The sequence below is a fragment of the Ostrea edulis genome, chromosome 7 (genome assembly GCF_947568905.1).
Source record: "Ostrea edulis chromosome 7, xbOstEdul1.1, whole genome shotgun sequence".
Taxonomy (NCBI): Eukaryota; Metazoa; Mollusca; class Bivalvia; order Ostreida; family Ostreidae; genus Ostrea; species Ostrea edulis.
This window is the reverse complement of record NC_079170.1, coordinates 19,846,901-19,866,637: the sequence shown is the minus strand read 5'-3', so window position 1 is coordinate 19,866,637 and position 19,737 is coordinate 19,846,901. Positions and strand designations below refer to the sequence as shown.

Here is a 19,737-nt window from a genome sequence, read left to right as displayed (position 1 = left end):
GGGCACAGCCCCCCAGACCCCCTGCCTCGGTAATATTCGAACCCAAGCTACGCCTATGCAATCTTGAATGCCCACTATATGAGGATGCTTGTTTATGTCAGAATCTGACAGATTGTAGTCCTGTGGTTCTTGGGAGGATTTGCAGATTCATCCTATATACTTCTAGGGAAACTTCCGTGTGTTCTCTACCTGAGCCAGTGGTCATTCTCTTACGATTAGGAAGCAATGTGTGTAATTTAATAATTCTTCACTGATGTATTTTTGACTGAGCAAAACGAAGTATATACACAGGTGATGACTTGCATTCTTCCTCTTAATTTCTTTTTGGAAAAAAGGCCACTGAATTCGATAGTTCTGGTTTCTCAATTGTATAAGACATTTCTATAGAACTTTTTTAAAATTTACTTTTCTGGTCCTTTAGTTCTTGCGAATATTTCTTAACTTCATTCTTAATTAGCTCCCCTACGAAAGGGATGTGGCCCCTTACTTGAAAAGAACTTGTATCCCCGTTTCCTAATAATAATTCCTTTTGCTGAGTTTGGATGCAATTTTCGGAGTTCGTTCAGACATAGCAGTAAATTATTTGTCGACATTTGTTTCAGGATGGATTTCTTATTTTCAGTATTACATGGTTCTTAGGCTATGTATTCAGTCGCCTAAACATCAAATATTTTTCATAAGACATGAAATTGAAGACCAAAAAGTGTCCGAACGAATAGGAAACTTGACGTCATTGAGAAGGGAGATCACTTCAGCATTAAATCTTCAGAAAGATTAAAATTTTTTTTTTTCAATTTGATAATATTTTTTTTATCACACAACAACATGAAAGAATATACATGTACGTACAATAATAGCAAATTGATTGTTCTGACATATCATTTGATACATATATTCATAAGAAAATTCGAACTGTCACGCATATTATAGATTATCAGTCTTCAAGTTTTTTGGTTTTGGTTTTGTTTTTGTTTAAAGAAAAAGTTATATATTAATGGACATATACATTATAATATCGATAGGCAAAACATATACATGTATACAGAATGGAAAATAGATATACACATATATTTCTGAATACTGCCATTGGGGGGTAACGCCTCACGTAGAATACAGTCCATTCACAACCCCCATGGCAGTACTACAGGAGGACAGGTCTCCTCCTTGTAGTTGAAAGAAAAACATTTATAAGCATATTGACAATTCATAAAACAGTTTCACATTTAATCTAAGTTCTAATTTTTTTTATAAATTTCAAAGTAATATAGAAGATTGTTTTTTACGTACATTTTAATCTCCATAATTATCTGTTTCTGGTCTCTGTTCAAATCTTAATTTCATTTTTATTTTGTATACGAGGAAAGCAATATTAGATAATAAAAGATTGAGAAGCTGTGTGTTTCGGTTTTCGACGGAAAAAAACCCAACCCCAATAACAATATGTTTCCACTGAATGTTTAAATGGCATATATTTCGCGCGATTTCCCATATTTGTTTAACATTTTTACAATCAAATATTAAGTGTTTTATATCTTCCGTCATTTTACAGTGATTGCATAAATTTGGCACGTTTTTATTCCAGATACTCACAGATTTATTATTGTTCAATACATTATGTAGAAGTTTGAAATTGAATTCAGCTAGTTGTTTGTCTCTGCATTTTATTATTTTTGATGCATAGATTGATTTTCTGTGTTCTTTGAAGTCATTAAAAAGTTTTGTCAACGTTTTCTCAAAATAGGGTTTAATGAATTTTTTTTAGAAATGAAAATCTTATATAATATTTTACAACTAAGTTGATCTAAAGATACTTTTTCATTGTTGCTTAATAAGAATTTGTCATTATTCGTTATATTGATAAACTTGTTTTTATTTGTGTCTATCTTCTCTTCTATTTGTTTTAATGTTCGTTTAAGTAGATTATATTCACAAATCCAGTTAGATTTGTTTTGTATTACATCAGAGAAATATTCTATGTCATGAAAATTTCCCTCTTGGTCAAATAGATCTTTTACGTACAGAATCCCACCCAATGAGTGTAAAATAAAGAATGTTTTGTTTATTTGAAAATTTTCATTTAGCCAGATAGGTTGTGATAGAGCCTTGTCTGCTGATGCATATATTTTTTCTTTAAGTTTGCATTCATTAAACGCACACAAAACTTCACAGTAAAATGTTGGTAGTTTTTTAAACGTATTTTTAAGATCACATATATTTGTATTGCTAGTTTTCAAGAGATAGGTTAAGTCTATTGATTTTTTATTTATACATGATTCGAAAAAGGATTTTATTGTAGAATTATTTTTGGATAAGCGCTTAATCCACATAGCTTTTAACAATTTGAATTTACTTTCCACATCGACAATCCCTACTCCACCATCAACAATATTCCCAATTACTGTATTTCTTTTAATTCTATCGCGTGTCCCCCATAGAAAATTAAAAATTAATTTTTGAATATTCTTCAAAGTTTCTTCAGATGGGTAATTTAGAATCGTGGCACTGTAATATAATTGAGTAAGTGCTAATGTATTTATAATAAGAAATATTAAATATAACATACCGGTAATCACTGACCATCAACTCTTGAATGTATCACGGCATTTCTTCACTATCCCCCCCCCCCCCCCCCAATATTTAAAAGCTTTGAAAGAAGATATTTTGAACAGCGCCTAAAGATTACAAATGTGCTTTGTACAAGCCAAGTCGACCATTACGGTCTGAATCTAAGCCATGACGCGTGGAGCCAAAAATCAGAACAAATATATACATGTACGGACAGCGCCAACTCAGCTGGGCTAGAGCACATCTCTGGAATGACCTTCCAGATGACATCAAGAAGTCAACATCTATTGAAATATAAAAAAGCCGCCTTAAAACTCATTTGTATAAATAAACTTTTTAGAGTTTGATTGGTATTTATAAACTGTGACTGATTTAATTACCAAACACAAAGAAACCGTAAGCTATCAATCTTAACCTTAGTGATTTATTTTGAAAATTTTATATAAGATCTTATGTCATACTGTCATTTAATTTCATTTGATTGTCTTTTATAGAATTTTTCACTCATGTACAGACATCACAGACCTCTGCAGGACACTGAGAGCTGTAGCAGTAAAGGTTCTTTATAGTACTATCATGCTGTAGATTTCCAGCTTACCGGGTGATATCAAATATAAGCCTTCCAATATGACAACTGTATTTACTACCACACGGTAAATTCAAAATCTACAAAATGACTTCACCAACACATACCACCAAGATCCGGTTAATTCATTATCTTTTGTTACGCTGCAGTTGCAATATTTGTTATTCGTAGTGGAAAGTAGTCCCGGAAAATTGACATTGCACGGAGTTGGACCTACCACGACAGAGGACTTCTGTATGTTAGTTTATTTCCGATAGAACCCCGACAGGGGTCTCCGCTTGTAACGTAATATCCGAAAAAACCACGGCTTAAGCTTGTAAGGTAATATCCGAAATCACCACGACAGAGGGCTCCGCTTGTAAGATAATATCTGAAAGAAACACGACAGGGGTGGGGGTGGGGTGGGGGTCTCCGCTTGTAAGGTAATATCCGAAAGAAACACGACGGAAGGCTCCGCTTGTAAGGTAATATCCGAAAGAAACACGATAGGGGGGGGGGTCTCCGCTTGTAAGGTAATATCCGAAAGAACCGTGATTTTTACTTCTGACGTCGTGCACGTGACAAAGAAACAATGACATATGTTAAATGGCTGAGGATGGACGCAACGATGGGCTCGAATGTAGACCTCTCGAAGCGAACGCCTGAATATCTAGGCTAGCGCGACCGGTCAAGATCGTAGAATTTATTTCACTCATGAGACAGAATGTCATATTTTGCCTCGTACTTCGCAATCATGAAAAATGAAGAAGAAAAAAATCCCGGTTCAAATTCATTTCAGAATGTTCTTCATACTCTAAACAATACGATGAAAAAAATAAAGTTTTTGTCTATACCAGCAATAAGCACTGATCAAAGATTTTGCTTCTTAAAGTACCTTATACTTCAAAAGTTAAAAAAGTACCTCATACCCATAGGAATTAAGTACCTCATACCCATAGGAATTAAGTACCTCATACCCATAGGAATTAAGTAGACTAGCAGCAAACCGTAAGGAAACAAACCCAGGGACCAGTTTCACAAAACTATCTTACGTCTAAGATTTGTCATAAGTCTTATTGACTGCTAGCTTCTACAACATTATTGACTGCTAGCTTCCACATGATTGCTGACTGCTAGCTTCTACAGACGTATTGACTGCTAGCTTCTACAGGATTATTGACTGCTATGCATCTACAGACTTATTGACTGCTAGCTTCTACATACTTATTGACGGCTAGCTTCTACAGGATTATTATGTGTTAGCTTCTACAGACTTATAGAATGAGACAATAACCCGTGGTTTGTGACGATGGGTTAAAGGCTACTCCCCAAATCAAGGAAACGAAGAGGTCCAAAATCCAGGGGTCAGTTTCACAAAACTATCTTACGACCAAGATCTGTCTTGAGACCAAAATTTGTCATAAGATCCATCATAGGTGTTTCACGAAACTGTCATATCTTAAGATAATCTTAAGATTGTTGGAAATCTTAAGACATCCAGATACTTGTTTTAAGTCTATATTGAACTATGCTTTGCTAAGAGATAGGTAGCTTATCCGGAGGGAACGTGGTTTCAGGGACAGAAACAATCAATTAGACTATATGGAGGATGTTGACATCATTGATAAGCTTCGTATACCGCGACATGTGTTCTTTATGATGAACTCAATATTCGTTTAGAATATCCCACAGCCAACTTTTTCCTACTTTTGCTGTTTAGGCATGTCCACTTTTTCTTCATTTCTTCACCCGACCGGACATACTCTGTTGAATTTACAGCATCTTAAAAACAAATGTCTTCTTTTTTTCTCCACCCTGTCAAACAATACTGACAGCAACTGAAAAGTTTGGACATCGTTTCATAGACATCTTAAATCTTTTGACACCGATTTCTCTGAGTGCATGCACACGGATTTCGTAACCGCTATGTGGTCACAATTAAACGTATTCGAATATCATTCATTTATTGTTTGTAGGCACAAAAGCAGTGTTGGATGAATCTATTTATTCACGTTTTTATGTTTTGGTTAGTTTTCCTACTATTTCATTTCATTCAGTTATAGGCTTTTTCACATAGCCTTTGCGCCCAGTATACATGTAAAGTTGAACACACGTGCACGTGTATACACGCGTTTTTTAAAAATAAATTTGCTTATACTTGTGTCTTTGGCTTTTCCTACCCACCCACACCCTCGTTTACTGAATACCTTTTTTGTATTCAGTATACTGTCAATGTATTACATTTGGCTGTGTATTCTATTAAGTGCCTTTGGCGGAACGCAGCTTCCGCTAAATCAAGTACATCGCTAAATGCCATCCGTAAATCTAGATGTTTAAAGTAATTCAGGAATGCGCTAAATCAAATCTACGCTAACTTGTTGAAAAAACGATTTCTGCCAAATATCGTACACGCCAAATATAATACGTTTACAGTATTATTTTGGTGAATAAAAGAAGTGCGGCGTTGCTAACTTGTATCAAACGCAACAATCCTAGATTGTCTTTTTTCTTTATATTAAAAATTAGTTCATATATTTTATTTTCGGAGGAGAGGAATGGGGGGGGGGGGGGGGGTGTGTGTGTGAAAAATAAACCAGGCTTTGATATACAGTTGTAGTGTTTCTACAAAATATCATTCAATGTTTTAATTTTTGTATCACAATTTCTTAAATCAAATACTACAGAAATCGAATGTAACTTTTGAAATACGAAATAAAGTGTAGGTCACATGATTTAAAAAATAAGTACAATGTATCAAATTTTATAAATATATTAGATACGGTACTAATAAATTACAAATGCCTAAAATCGCAATATTTCAACTTCCTATTTATATTTTTATGTACCTTAATCTTTCATTTACATGTAACATTTAAATCCATCCAAGGAGTTAAAATATTATAAAGGAAACACGGTATTTTACAATGTAACGAGTATACATGTACATGCAACAACGTCCTAAGGTCTATCTTAACGTAGGTCGCGGGTTTACAGACCTTTTTTTCTGACTTGAAAACCCCACCTGAAAATTTGACCGATATATCTTGACAATGTATATACTACTCTGTAAAAATTGTTTTTCATTCAACAGCACAGTTTTTTTTTTTTTGTTTGTTTTTTTTACTAATTACGTCTTCAATATACCATTGTTTTAACGGTAGCGACACTGTTTTCCATTGAATTACATGTATATAGAAAATAATAGTGACTGACTTTATTCAATGCATAATTCAACTTAAAATAGACAGAATTTGGTGCTGTTCATCTTAATGATATTGATATCAAAGTGAAACAAAAACTATTTGAATTCTATTTATGAAAAAAAAATTATGGGGCACTCGAGTTCGTTTTTTGAAGAAAAAAGTGCCAATGTTTGCTAAAAACCATCAAAGCAGCAGTTTTTAACAAATAACGTTACAAATATTCGCGACGCCATTCAACAACGTCATTTACTTGTCATGCATCACTTCAAAGAGAACTCAAAACATCGTTATTGATTCCTGGTCTTGAAGGGGCAATCAAATATATATGGACAAAATAATCAATTATTTTCAAAATACATATAGCAAAATTTTTTAATATACAGAAATGTGTACATGTATTGCGCTATATATATTAATTGTGTTGCACGGCTAATGATTGAAATTCTTTTGTGATCGCATGGTCTCAGTAACAATGAATAAACTAATATAATTCTAGTTTTCAATCCCATTAAGGTTAATTTTTCAATTTGATATAGTCTGATCATGTCAATATTCTATTCTAACCAGAAATACTACAAAAAGTAGTTTCTATTTTACAGTATATTTATGTTTATTTAACACCACCACCCCCTTACATATTCACTTTCCCAAGGCAACCAACCCCTCAAAAACAGGAACGCAGTTTAAAACAAATTATTTTTAACTTGTATTGCTACTTTTTCTAATTTCCGACAAACTTCATTCTCTTGTTCTTTTTACATACAGAGTTTTGAGCCCCCGTTGCAGTGTTTGAAATAACCGTGAGCTCGACCGCCCGAGACGCATAAATTTTACAACGGGCGAATAAATTTCTTGGTATAGACGCCCGGTCGGACGTGATAAAATTTCCGCTAAATCAATTTTAGAGGAATCAACCTCATTATTATACCTTTGTAAATTTGACAGACCTCGTCATTTTATTACATTTACTGCATATTCTACCGTATATCAAAATTTCAATGAAATATAACATACCTCTACTAGAAACGAATTAGGTCCATCGTACTTCATTTGAAGATAGATACAAGTAGTAATACATGTAAAAGTAATTTTTGAAAATGCAGTTATTTTCTCAGGGCTAGTAGGTCTAACAACTTTGAAAAGCAGTCAGCGCTGCATGTCTAGCTAATTTTACAGCGAGTTTCAAACACTTCTAGAGTAGGGCAGTTGTAAGGTTCAATTAACCTAGAATACTTGCTGTTCCCCAATACCAGCATTCATTTGTAAATATGATCGATTCTCTCTCTCTCTCTCTCTCTCTCTCTCTCTCTCTCTCTCTCTCTCTCAATCTCAAATTCTCTCTCTCTAGCAATTCAAATTATGAATTCCCCCGTGGTCCCGCCAAGGTCCGGGTTCCATAGCGTATACAATCTTGAATCTCCACTATATGTGGATGCTTGTTTATGTCAGAATCTGACAGATTGTAGTCCTGTGGTTCTTGGGAGGATTTTCAGATTCATCCTATATATTAGTTCTTTATAGTATTTTTCTGCCCAATGTTTTAATTATTCAATATTGTCCAATCTTCACGAAATTTGTATGATAGGGTAGGAATAAAATTACGAACCCGCCATTTTCAAATGTCCGCCATTAACGCGTCAAATCTCTGAATAAAACTTTCATGAACTGGGGAACTAACGTCCGATTTTTTCATGGATTCTAAAAATGCTTATAAAAGCATTCCCAACATCCAGATGTCTCACCTCCCCAAGTTGTCCACTGCTAAAACTGTATACAGTTACAATATAAAACATATTACTACCGAAATTTTGCACAGGAAATGAAAAGAAGACTAAACAAAATCAAACAAAGCATGTTCTACTTTGGTAATAATTGTTGGTGATATTTATGTGATATCGGTAAAGTATTACGTTCTTTATATTCAGTCAATGGTGACCCATGTAGTCCCTATACTTTATTCAGACAACTGTTACGTCACAATTGAATGTGCACGTAAAAAGACGTCGAGTCGTAGGTTTTGCATACCTGAAAACGATGACGTAAGCAAACCCGCGACCTACGTTAAGATTTCGTGAAGTTAAGATAGTTTTGTGAAACCCAGTCCAGGTCTACAGCATTTGAAACTAAGTATCATTTCAAAGCTTTCAAATATTGTTTGATAGACAGCATTCAGAGGAAACGTTGACAAATAAACAGCGCCCTATATTTTGAACAAGCACACCAATGTTGCAGAGGTAATGTGAAATTGCGTGATGCAAACTAAATTAAAGGCTGAATGATTAATGTGCTGAAATAGAATATGTTATACTTATAACCGAAATAAGACACCATCAAGATCTTTAAGACGATCGTATATATGTAGACTGATGAATTTTAATATCTAGTGCCTCTCAGATTGAAAAGGAATGTATATATTGTATATAAAACACACTGCAGTGACATTTTATGACAAAGAACTCGAAGACGAAGATAGAAAAACGGTGGGACGACAGTGTGAAACTATGAAATTAGCAAAAACTGCGAGCTCCATTTTGTAAGTAGTTTATTGCACAACCTATATTTCTATTAACGTACATCTTATAACAATTCCTTTTTGTAAGATATTTCATTGATTTATTTCATTTTGTTTCACAGAATATGAACCCACAAATGAGCAAGACGTCTGCGCTGGTTTTTATTTTGCTGATTACTGGACTAGCTATTTTCCTTGCCACATTACTTCAAGACAAAACCTACCCAGCGGAGCCCTCGCGTAAGAAATTAAGGGAGGCAAGGGGAAATAAATATGGCCGTGAGCACGATCTTTTTTGTATTTTTCGAATAACATTTCATGATATGAAGAATGTAGAGAAAATTCAGACAAGCATCATGGAATTGATCACAGAGCAGACATTTCTGTTGAACTTGCACATTGCACCACCAGAGGATATGCCGGATACGATATCACCTTTTCTAAGAAACAGATTGCTGGAGTGGAAGTACCTCAGAAAGGGAGAACATTTGCTTCATGTCATTCCAGTTGATTTTAATCTTTTGACATTTCATATGCTTGAGTATTTTAACGAAGAGACCAATGTCGATTTACCTCCTTTCAGGATAAAGGATGAAAATAAAACCTGCGAATTAAGGAATGACTATTCAACCATTGTGAACGTTTTAGGATATATATACATATTAACAAATTACACATCCGATTTCATGTTTTGCACTTTAAAATTCGATGAAAAGGGCTTCAAAGACACGTTGTATTACTTCACTACGATATGGGTTGGGTATGACATGCTATGTGCTGAGCCCAAACTGGAAAGTATAAAGAACCCCAAAGTAAGCAGGAAGAAGCAGTCCTTTCTATCGCCATTGATGTGCTTCCTACTCGCTTTGGAATGTGTCTGGTTTTTTAAACTGATTGAAATTCATGAAGGTCATACAACGGACAATTTACATGATCAATTAAAGGAACACGAGAATATCGGAAAACAGCACGATAGCTGTAGTTCTGATGATCAACAAGCCACCACTGACGTGAAAAGCCCGGATCCTCGACGTAAAACCTACCAATCAAAATGTACCTGTTATTATTTTCCACACGAGAGACCATACGGTTTAAACAGATTGGTGAAGAAAATATTTCATGCGAAGATAACTCCCCACAAATGCCTTTGTGATGCTTGCTGTTTTTACGTATCTTGCAAGCAAGACAATTCAATTTCAAGATCATTGTTCGTGCAAGTCATCAATTTGCCATCTTTGAGATTTTTTACGGCGCTCTACATTTTTCTATTATTTCCGATCTCGGTGTATAGAACTGTAGGAAGAAAGGCCCTGGCTCACAAAGAATATAGGAATTATAAAAATGTGGTTCGTGCAAGTGAACCAATATGCAATATTATAAGTAGTGATGATGACATCATTTTTCTTTGTGACTGGGTGTACGCAGTTTTTGGATCCCTGGTCGGTGTTGTTTTGTTCATATATCATCATTACAATATTTCAGAAAATGGTTACAGAATTTTCTCTCCCTCTCTCGGATACCAGGATGTTCGAGCAACAACTGTTTGTGACAAATTAATGTCGAGACTGGGTATCTTGTCGGACTTGCTTCGATATATGAGTGATCAGGCTAAGAATTTTGTTTGTTGGGCTTGCATCAGATCGTCTAGAATTCCACATCGACATAAAGCAGTCAAGGTCAAAAGGTCACAAGAAGTATCGAAAACTCGCTCCACAAGGAAAACAAATCGTTTGGTTGTCAAATGTGTCTCCATTCTTTATTTTCTACTTGCGTTAGCTGAATTTCCATTTCAATTACTCTTGTGCCTTTTGCCAATAATACCATTTTCAATCCACCATTTCATGAAGGCTTTATCTCATCGAAAATGCGTTAAAATTCTAATTGCATTTATTCTTCTGGTATTGACAATAGTGAGTTTTAGGACAATCATTTCCTCTTTCCTGTTTCTGTTTCGGACATTAACCGTCATACTCTTCATTGTCTTGCCAGTCAGAGAGTATATTTTTAAATACTTTATGCTTGGGGTGTCGGTCTTTATTTATCTGATATATTATTATAATGAAGTAATGGATTTGTTAAAGGCCATACTTATATATGTGTGTACACTCAACAAAGAAAAATCAGGAGAAAATTATATAGAACAAGATTTGTTTGATCGTATATTGAGAAAACTTGTTTTTTTTAAAACAAAAATTTATTTTGCAGTATTCAAACTGATAGTGGTGACGTCTTACATCTTTATTACAATAGAAGCTCTGACTGTTGGGAAAAAAATGGGAGTGTTAGAATTTGTTGAGTTAACGCAATATGGTTTGATTTTTGGATCTCCATACATATTGTCAATTTTCCTCAAGTCTGGCAAACAAACTCTAAACGATGAAAATAAGAAAGAAGTACAAAAAATCTTTAAGGAGTCGGAAAAATCTGACCATGTTAAACAGAAATTTGAAATGCATCATGCATTGATCTCTAGTTGCCTTCATGGATGTTTAACAAAGAAGGAGAACTTTATGCAAAACCCGACAAATGCTTCGGACAATGTCGACGTCAAAATTCCGCTTCAATCCGGTTTGATATAGGGTTGGTCTTCAAATGTACAGGATTCAAAATTTATGAATATACAAAATCTGGATGTTATGAATATGAACTTATGTATATTATATATGTACATTTTAATGTACATGCATTTATGGTATTTAATTGTTATACATGTATAAATACGCAAAATTGTCAAACGTCAAAAAGGTCGATGCCTGTTCAAACCTCGATAAGATGAAAGCAGACAGCAAGTTGTAACAAAAATATATCGGTAGTTTAGAAAGATTGTATAACTCATTAATTTTACTGAAAAAATTCATTTCTACACGATTAGTTATGTCTTGTTGTAAATTACTAGTCTTTCTCCCGTTCAAAATTCTCCAACTGCCTCCGTCCCTCCACTTCGTCCCAATTTTCTCAAATTGATTAAGTTTACATCGTACAAATATATATACGCCTTTTTCACAATGATAACGATAGACGTCATGATGTACGGCAGATGGTTAATGTCGGATTAAAGATATCCTCTTCATAAATGATACTTAACATTTTTGCATTTGGCTGTGAAGTGGGGCGGCACATGATTAAATCTACCGAACTCTTCGAGTTCACATAATTCGATCATGTAACCGTCCCATTATGAAAGGTGAAGATAACGAACAGCGATCAATCTCATGACTCCTACAAGCAATGCAAAATAGATAGTTGGGCAAACACGGACCCCTGGACACACCAGACGTGGGATCAGGTGTCTAGGAGGAGTAAGCATCCCCTGTAGACTATACATCTCAACAAGTGTTGTAAATTCTTAGGTGCACTTTCTTTTATAGACTACTGGACTCTCTACACTATCGCTAAAATCCTGTTATTTTCCATAAACGCTCTGGTTATTCCTCGAAGAAAATAATGAAATATCCTTGATATTTGCACTGACGAAAGTATTCTGATTACATATATCAGCACTATCCTTTTGATGTAAATATTTCTTTATCATGTGCACAGTTGTAACATTTGTCTTTGATGAAAATGTTTTTACATTCAACAATGTTTTATTAATAACCAATAAACCTACATGTAGAAGTATGTTGCATTCATTTCTCGATAAAAGCACTGACCGTCAACCTAACACAGAAACCCACATATTGCTTATGCAGAACAGGTTACATTCTGAAATATCAATATAAGAAGTAAATATCTTTAAATAGTTTCTCATGTGAATTCGTGTCAGAATAGGTCCTCAGTTCCCCACCCCAGGGATCCGGGTTAAAATAGTTTTGCAGTTCTTCGCCGGCAATGGTGACGTCTCCATATGAATGAAATATTCTCAAGAGGAACGTCAAACAATACACAATCGATCAATTGGCTGATTGTTGTGTTAATGTATGAATAGGTGAACATAACGAATAGTGTCCAACCTCATAACGTCTATAAGGAATACAAAAGGAAGAGTTGGACAAACACGGACCCCTGGACATAACAGAGGTGGGATCAGATGCCTAGGAGGAGTTCACAGCCCCTGTCGACCGGTGATACCCGTTGTCAGTCCTATATCTCGTTCAGACTAACGAAGTGCAGTATCAGCAACGTTATTCTTGACATGATAAACGATAGAACACGATACACGCACGATAGGATAGGATACACGCACGATAGGATAGGATACACGCACGATAGGATAAGATACACGTACGATAGGACACACACACGATAGGATAGGATAAACGCACGATAGGATAGTATCCACGCACGGTAGGATAGGATACACGCACGATAGGATAGAATACATTCACGATACGATAGGATACACGCACGATAGGATTGAATAGACTCTCAATACAATAGGATAAATGGCAACCCTGATAAACACAAAACATGATAAACGCAAAACCCGATAAACGATTTTCATGATAAAGCTGATAAACGCAAAACACGATAAACGATCTTCACGATAAACGGAAAACATGATAGAAATGTTGCAAATTTAGAAGCAATTTACACAGAACGAAATGATGATAGCTACACCATAATTTCATTATCTTAATAATATCAAAGAATTTCAATATTCATTACAAACCTAACACGTATACCTGAAAGAAATTTATAATTGAAAGGTGATGCATGTGTGTGTATAAATAATAACAGTATTTTTCTGTAATTGCTGTAATAAAGACCCATTTTACATGCAAGTACGTTAGCGAAAAGCACATCCATCTAAACTCGTCTCTGCTTTCGTAAAAATATTTCTATACTTGCAATGAAAATTTAAAAAAAAAATGACATGTTAAGCCGTTCTTGGCACACTGATTTTGAATGCGGATAACTCCGTTTACCTGATCAGGATATAGGGCTCACGGCTGGTATGACTGGTTGACAGGGGATGCTTACTGCTCCTAAGCACCTGATCCCACCTTTGGTGTGTCCAGGAGTCCGTGTTTGCCCAACTATCTATTTTGTATTGCTTTTGGGAGTTATGAGATTGATGGCTTTTCGTTGCCTTCACCTTTCATGCTTATGTTGGAATTTTTTTTAAAAATGATCGAGCGACTTTAAATATCGTTAATAAGGTTATGGCATTACAATGGACCATTTTAAATTCGCTCAATGAAAAAAAAGACACATTGTAGAAGATTCTTTAATCCACAGCCGAACTGGTTTTTTAAATAATTGGATATTTTTCAAATATATTTAATTAGATTTATCGTTTTACGCCATCATAGCTGATATCTGAAAACTAAACTATATACGGTTTTTAATTCATTATTTAATATCTATTTGGATTTTCCCAGCCAATGATTCTAAAATTCGTATTGTCACTTAATTTTTGATATATAAATTATTCAGGGAAATAACTAAATGTAATTTTGTGTAGTGATATCTTGCTTCAGTAGCTCTCTTATTCTAATGTCTATCATCTTGAATATGAAATAAAACCAAGTAATATTTGCATCAAGCTCTAAGTTCACCGCTCAATCAACAGTTACAATTAGTTTTACAAAAATCCGCTGCACGACACAATATCTTCATACGTTAGATATTCCCACACTATGAGTGATATTTGATAGTCATAAGTAATTAGAACATATTTATTTAAATTGATATCTTAATAATAAAAAAGATAAATCATATAAGAAACCCGGCTTTTTTAAATTCGCACTTTTGAACGCTACAAAATGTTTGTGTTAAGTATTTAAAATAAAAATTCAAATAATCATCAAAACCGGCATATATCCCATGACCATGTAAGAAAATTCCAATATCTACCCATAAGACTATTGGCACATGGTACAGGTGTACATGTACAAGTAAAAAAACAACGATGATAGCATAGTCGTGCCCAATTCACCAGGCTTTGGGAGATGCAATACCCTTGCAACCTTTAAAAGCTAATCTTCTAAATGTGTGAAATATAATGATCCTGAGAATGTTTGCCGTCAAAACACGGGTGATACACGAAATCAGATATAAGGACGCGCACAAGTTCACTTGTTGGTATAAATGTAGAATACAAGTGAAAAAAACTCGGAAGAAAAACAGCCTTTATCAAAATATATATCATAAAGAACGTAATTTACTGATTTTTTCTTTCAAATCGGAGCTTCCTATTTCTCTGTTAGATTTATTTACAAATAATTGTTTCTAGACAAGCAAATGTTTATGGACTTCAGATGAAGGAGCTTTCAGATTTACTGTCCTCAATTTGCTCGGCAAATCACTTGTCTACTTTGTAGACTACTTAGAATGAAATTGTGATAAATTTTCACCCTCTATGGACAGACAATTAGCTCTTACTCTGCATTAAAATCGCCAGCTTTATGTTCTCTTTCAAATATACCGTCTTTCCTCGATTACTAAAAATAGCCTCTTTGACAAAATGAATAAAGCTTTCGGAAAATATCGTACTTGTTCAGTAGATTTAATATGCAATCCCGATAGTTTCCGAATCTACACGATAAACGATTTTCACGACAATCGGAAAACCTGACACTCGCAAAACACGATTATAGACGATATTCCTGATAAACGCAAAACACGAGAGAAAACGGAAAACCCAATAAACGAAAGGAATGATATGATAGGATACATGCACGATACGATAGGATACACACACGATAGGATAGAATACATGCACGATAGGATAGGATACACGCACGATAAAACACGATAGAATACACGCACGATAAAACACGATAGGAATGTCAAGAATAACGGTGCGGATACTGTACTAGTAATCCGCATTCAAACTCAGTGTGTAAGGAACGCCCTAATAATTGGTTGCATTGGCAAACTAGTTTGATATAACCACCGTAGAATTTGCCCAATGCTGACTTTAAACGAGACTGTTGAAACTCCTGTAACATCCTTTTGTTTGTCAGCCTGCGTCGATTGCAAAATTGATCTTACGCAGAATAAGCTCTTGCGTATATAATCAGTTGAGATATGTACATACATGTACCATATGCAGGTGATAATGGAATATTGCTACATAAATAATGGGAAGTTGACGATGGGGAAACTGACGTCATTTGTCTTAAAGTTAAGCTGTTAGTTCTCCACTAAAGTCTATGTTCAATAAAATGTCTAAATACGAAGCAAATGTGAAAGACTCCGTGGTGTGTTTTACTTCGAATTCACAGGGATATAGCGAATCGATATATGAATGAATATGATAATTGTTAATAGATAAAATGTCATCGATATACTTAACGAAATACTAGTATATGCTGAGTTGAAGGCCACACCAAGATATGTTTTTGTCTCACGTAGAAGCTTTTAAATAAATTCTAACTCACAAAAATTTAAAAACAGATCAGCTAATAAAGGAATACACTTCTTGCCCATTGATATTCCAACATACTGTTGGAAGACCTGATCACCAAAGACCACGAAGATATAGTCAATAAGGAACTCCATCATCTTTTTGATATCATTTTCAAAGTATTTTGAAGTAGAATCAGAGTGGTGTTTGGCATTAGTAATTTTTTTAATGGCTGATCACTAAATGTGAATACAATATATTTACTTTTTTTAAAAAAAATATTAAGCAACTGTCCACGATGTCTAGTCTTTAGGTGATCACGAGGAATGTGGATATGGGGACTTTGTTGCTGTATGCCCTATTTACGGATTTTCATCTACATCTGTATGGAGACGATATCAGCATCACGTGATGACCACATATTTGACCTATACATGGAGTTCAGGACAGCAGCAGTTATAGTCCGCCCTCCTGATACGGGACCTTCGTTTTAAGCACTTCTAATGCCAAGCGCTTTACGAAAGAACAATCACAGCCAACATTAAAAAGTTTAAGTTTTGACGCAGCACTCTTACTACTAGGTTATCGCAACCGTTTGGCCATGAAAGCATTTATATGCGCCCATATAGTGTATACAGGGAAATGTTCGCCCCTCTTTACTACAAATCGCTCGACTACAGTGTGTAAATTCAGAATATTACGATGTCTCATCCGAATTTGCAAATTGCAGTCGCGTGAATTTGAAGATTTGATATCCCTCGATACTTCCGGTGCAGGCAATACTTCTACAAGTATTTGTAGAATAAGTTCGCAGGGTAAACTCTTACTAAAAGTGGAATTAAACAATAGTCATGCAATTTCGAGCACTTTCTTTTGAAATAATGGTGTTTCAATACAAACAATAATTTCTGCAATGTGTATAATAGGCTTTTACAAAAACTTGTCCCCCCCCCCCCCAAGTCGTCAGCTCGAATTATATCGAGAAGCAGTTTCGTTACAAGGTCACATAATCTAACCAGTTCTACCTTGCGGATATGTCACACCAGTTGTTTGGAGCGTTTAAAGCTCTGTTACAAGCCTGTTCTGATTTTGATTTTCTTCCACATAGAATGGCCTGACAAAAACAAACCTAGGAATTGATAGAGCTATTTAGGGTTACATAGACTTTTCTCCCGTATATGATTTTCCCCCCGGTCAAACGGGTTCAGGTTACACAATTCCCAACACGATAGTCGAATACGGAAGGTACTATATACAACATAAAACACATAAGTAAGAACATATTTTAATGAGATAGAATTTACATCGAATTTAACATAATAATTAGAGATTTACCAAACATACAGAGAAAAGGGGAGACAACAATTTTCATTTCAAGGCTAATCTTGAAACAAATAAAGTTAAAGACCTTTGAATGATTATATACTAAAGGTAACTTGATACATTACGAATAACTTGCAATTATATAACGTTCACTTTCTCCTCACTGTTCATCTGAGAAATATTATTCCAACTTTTTAACGGTTTCCTTTTCTTATAAAAAAGAAATGAAAAAATTCACGAGACCCTACATTTGAAATGGTAGTCCGTTTACGATTTATTTGCATTTCTTCTGACCACAGTTGTTTCTTTCGAGTCCTCTGCTTTGGTCATGTTGCCATTGCTTGTAGGTCCAGCCACATCTACTTTCACTTTGGGTGTTTGTTTCTTATCCTCTTCATTCTCATCGGTTTTGAACTCTATAGAATTCTTTTCAATAACTGCCTGATCTGTCACTGCAATTGATGTCCCAGGTGTGGATTTCTCCGAGTCTTTGGCTGACTGATTCTTGCTGACTTCTGGTTTTCCTAGATAGCTTTTATCCTTATTACTGACTCGATGCATGGGCACTACATAAAGAAAATCATAACCATATCATATCACTCTCTCTCTCTCTCTCTCTCTCTCTCTCTCTCTCTCTCTACGAGACTGTAGGTTATTTGGACTTCTTTAAGTGCAGACAACACTTAACACTCTCAACCAAACATATTTCAGTTAGTTAACTCCCGTAAAACGGCTGAAATATGGCTAAATACGGAATAAAATCGTAATCAATTAATCAATAATAATTATAAGTAATAGATAAAGGAAATCATTGTTAGTCATAATAAACATGTAAATGAATTGTAATTGTTAATTAGATTCACGGTAAATAATACCGGTACCCAAATGTAAAGCAGGAAATCTACCATATATCTTTTCGAGTATACCAGTGATTAAATTTGATCTACCATATATCTGTTCGAGTATACTAGTTATTATTAATTTTGCTATTCAAACAGACAGAATATGTTCATATATGACGTGTTTCATACCGATTGTTATCTAATTTGTATTGCTTACAGGGGTTATGAGATGTTCGTTATCTTCACCTTTAATATAGTGATTATGAAAGGTGAAGATAACGAACAGTGATCAATCTCATAACTCCTATAAGCAATACAAAATAGAGAGTTGGACAAACACGGATCCCTGGATATATGAGGGGTGGGATCAGGTGCCTAGTAGGAGTACGCATCCCCTGTCGACCGGTCACATCTGCCGTGAGCTTTATATCTTGATCTTGATTATGTTGCAAATAAAATCACAACTTGTAATTAATCATAAGCATATGGAATTCAGATCTGCTTTGATTAAAAGTTGAGGTTCTTTGATTTGAAAGGAATGTGACCTTGAAACATAAAAAAGAGAAGCGCAACACTCACAGTTCCGTCTGTCTAGTTATTGCAGACAAAATATCACATCTTAACGCGTCCAATGAATAAGGTAAGAATCCAACCTTAAGTGCACTCACCCTTTTGAGAAAAACCAAACACAATTTGATATTTCATTGATTGTTGTTTTGTGCGGAGTACCTTGACGCCGGCGTTTCTTCTTGGCCATGTTTGCTTTGTTTTGATGAAACAAAACTACACCAAGCACAATACAAAACACTATCGTTCCCCCAGCAACGCCGCTTACCGCCTGGACAATAGAATATTCCCCTGTAATAAATATATATACATATATATATGAGATATTATCTATCCCTGGCGAAAGCAGTGTTGGTGACGTGAACGCCAATCAATTTCAACGTTGATTTGGTGGGAACGTTAATTGTAAATTTGTAATTATTAAGGACACCAGTAAACGTTTTAAATCATTAAAGACAAATTTTATGTTATGCAAATTTTACGTTGTCCGCATGTTACATGAGACAACAAAAGTGAACAAAACAAATAATGAACAATCTCATAATGCTATAGTATAAAGAAATTATAAACATGTAGCAGTGTTGCTATACAGAATATAACATCGAGAACAGTACGGATCCCTGGAAGCACCAGAGGCGGGATCAGGTGTCTTGGGATAGTAAGCACCCTCTGTTGACCGTTCACACCCACCATGGGCTCTCTATACCCAGATCAGGTAGATGGAGTAATCCATAGTCACAAAGCAATATGTAAAGAATGGTGTAACAGTTTGTATGAAAGACGTCATACATCATTACAACTAATGACAGGTTGTAATGGACTTCACTATCACGACCATCGAATATGATATTTAACGAGATTGTTAA

The 19,737-nt window shown here is 35.0% G+C and overlaps 2 protein-coding genes across 2 annotated transcripts; one reads left to right on the top strand and one right to left on the bottom strand.

Moving 5' to 3' along the window:
* The first annotated feature begins 8,739 nt into the window (after window positions 1–8,739).
* On the top strand, window positions 8,740–12,461 carry LOC125655499 (uncharacterized). The gene is made up of 2 exons (XM_048885814.2): window positions 8,740–8,866; window positions 8,968–12,461. The coding sequence occupies exon 2, from the start codon at window positions 8,971–8,973 to the stop codon at window positions 11,422–11,424; it is 2,454 nt and encodes an 817-aa protein (XP_048741771.2). The 5' UTR covers window positions 8,740–8,866; window positions 8,968–8,970; the 3' UTR covers window positions 11,425–12,461.
* Window positions 12,462–17,437: 4,976 nt separating this feature from the next.
* On the bottom strand, window positions 17,438–19,156 carry LOC125655525 (uncharacterized). Its single transcript, XM_048885864.2, has 2 exons — window positions 19,034–19,156; window positions 17,438–18,028 (listed from the first exon to the last, which is right to left on the bottom strand). The coding sequence occupies exons 1-2, from the start codon at window positions 19,059–19,061 to the stop codon at window positions 17,730–17,732; spliced, it is 327 nt and encodes a 108-aa protein (XP_048741821.2). The 5' UTR covers window positions 19,062–19,156; the 3' UTR covers window positions 17,438–17,729.
* Between the last annotated feature and the right edge of the window lie 581 nt (window positions 19,157–19,737).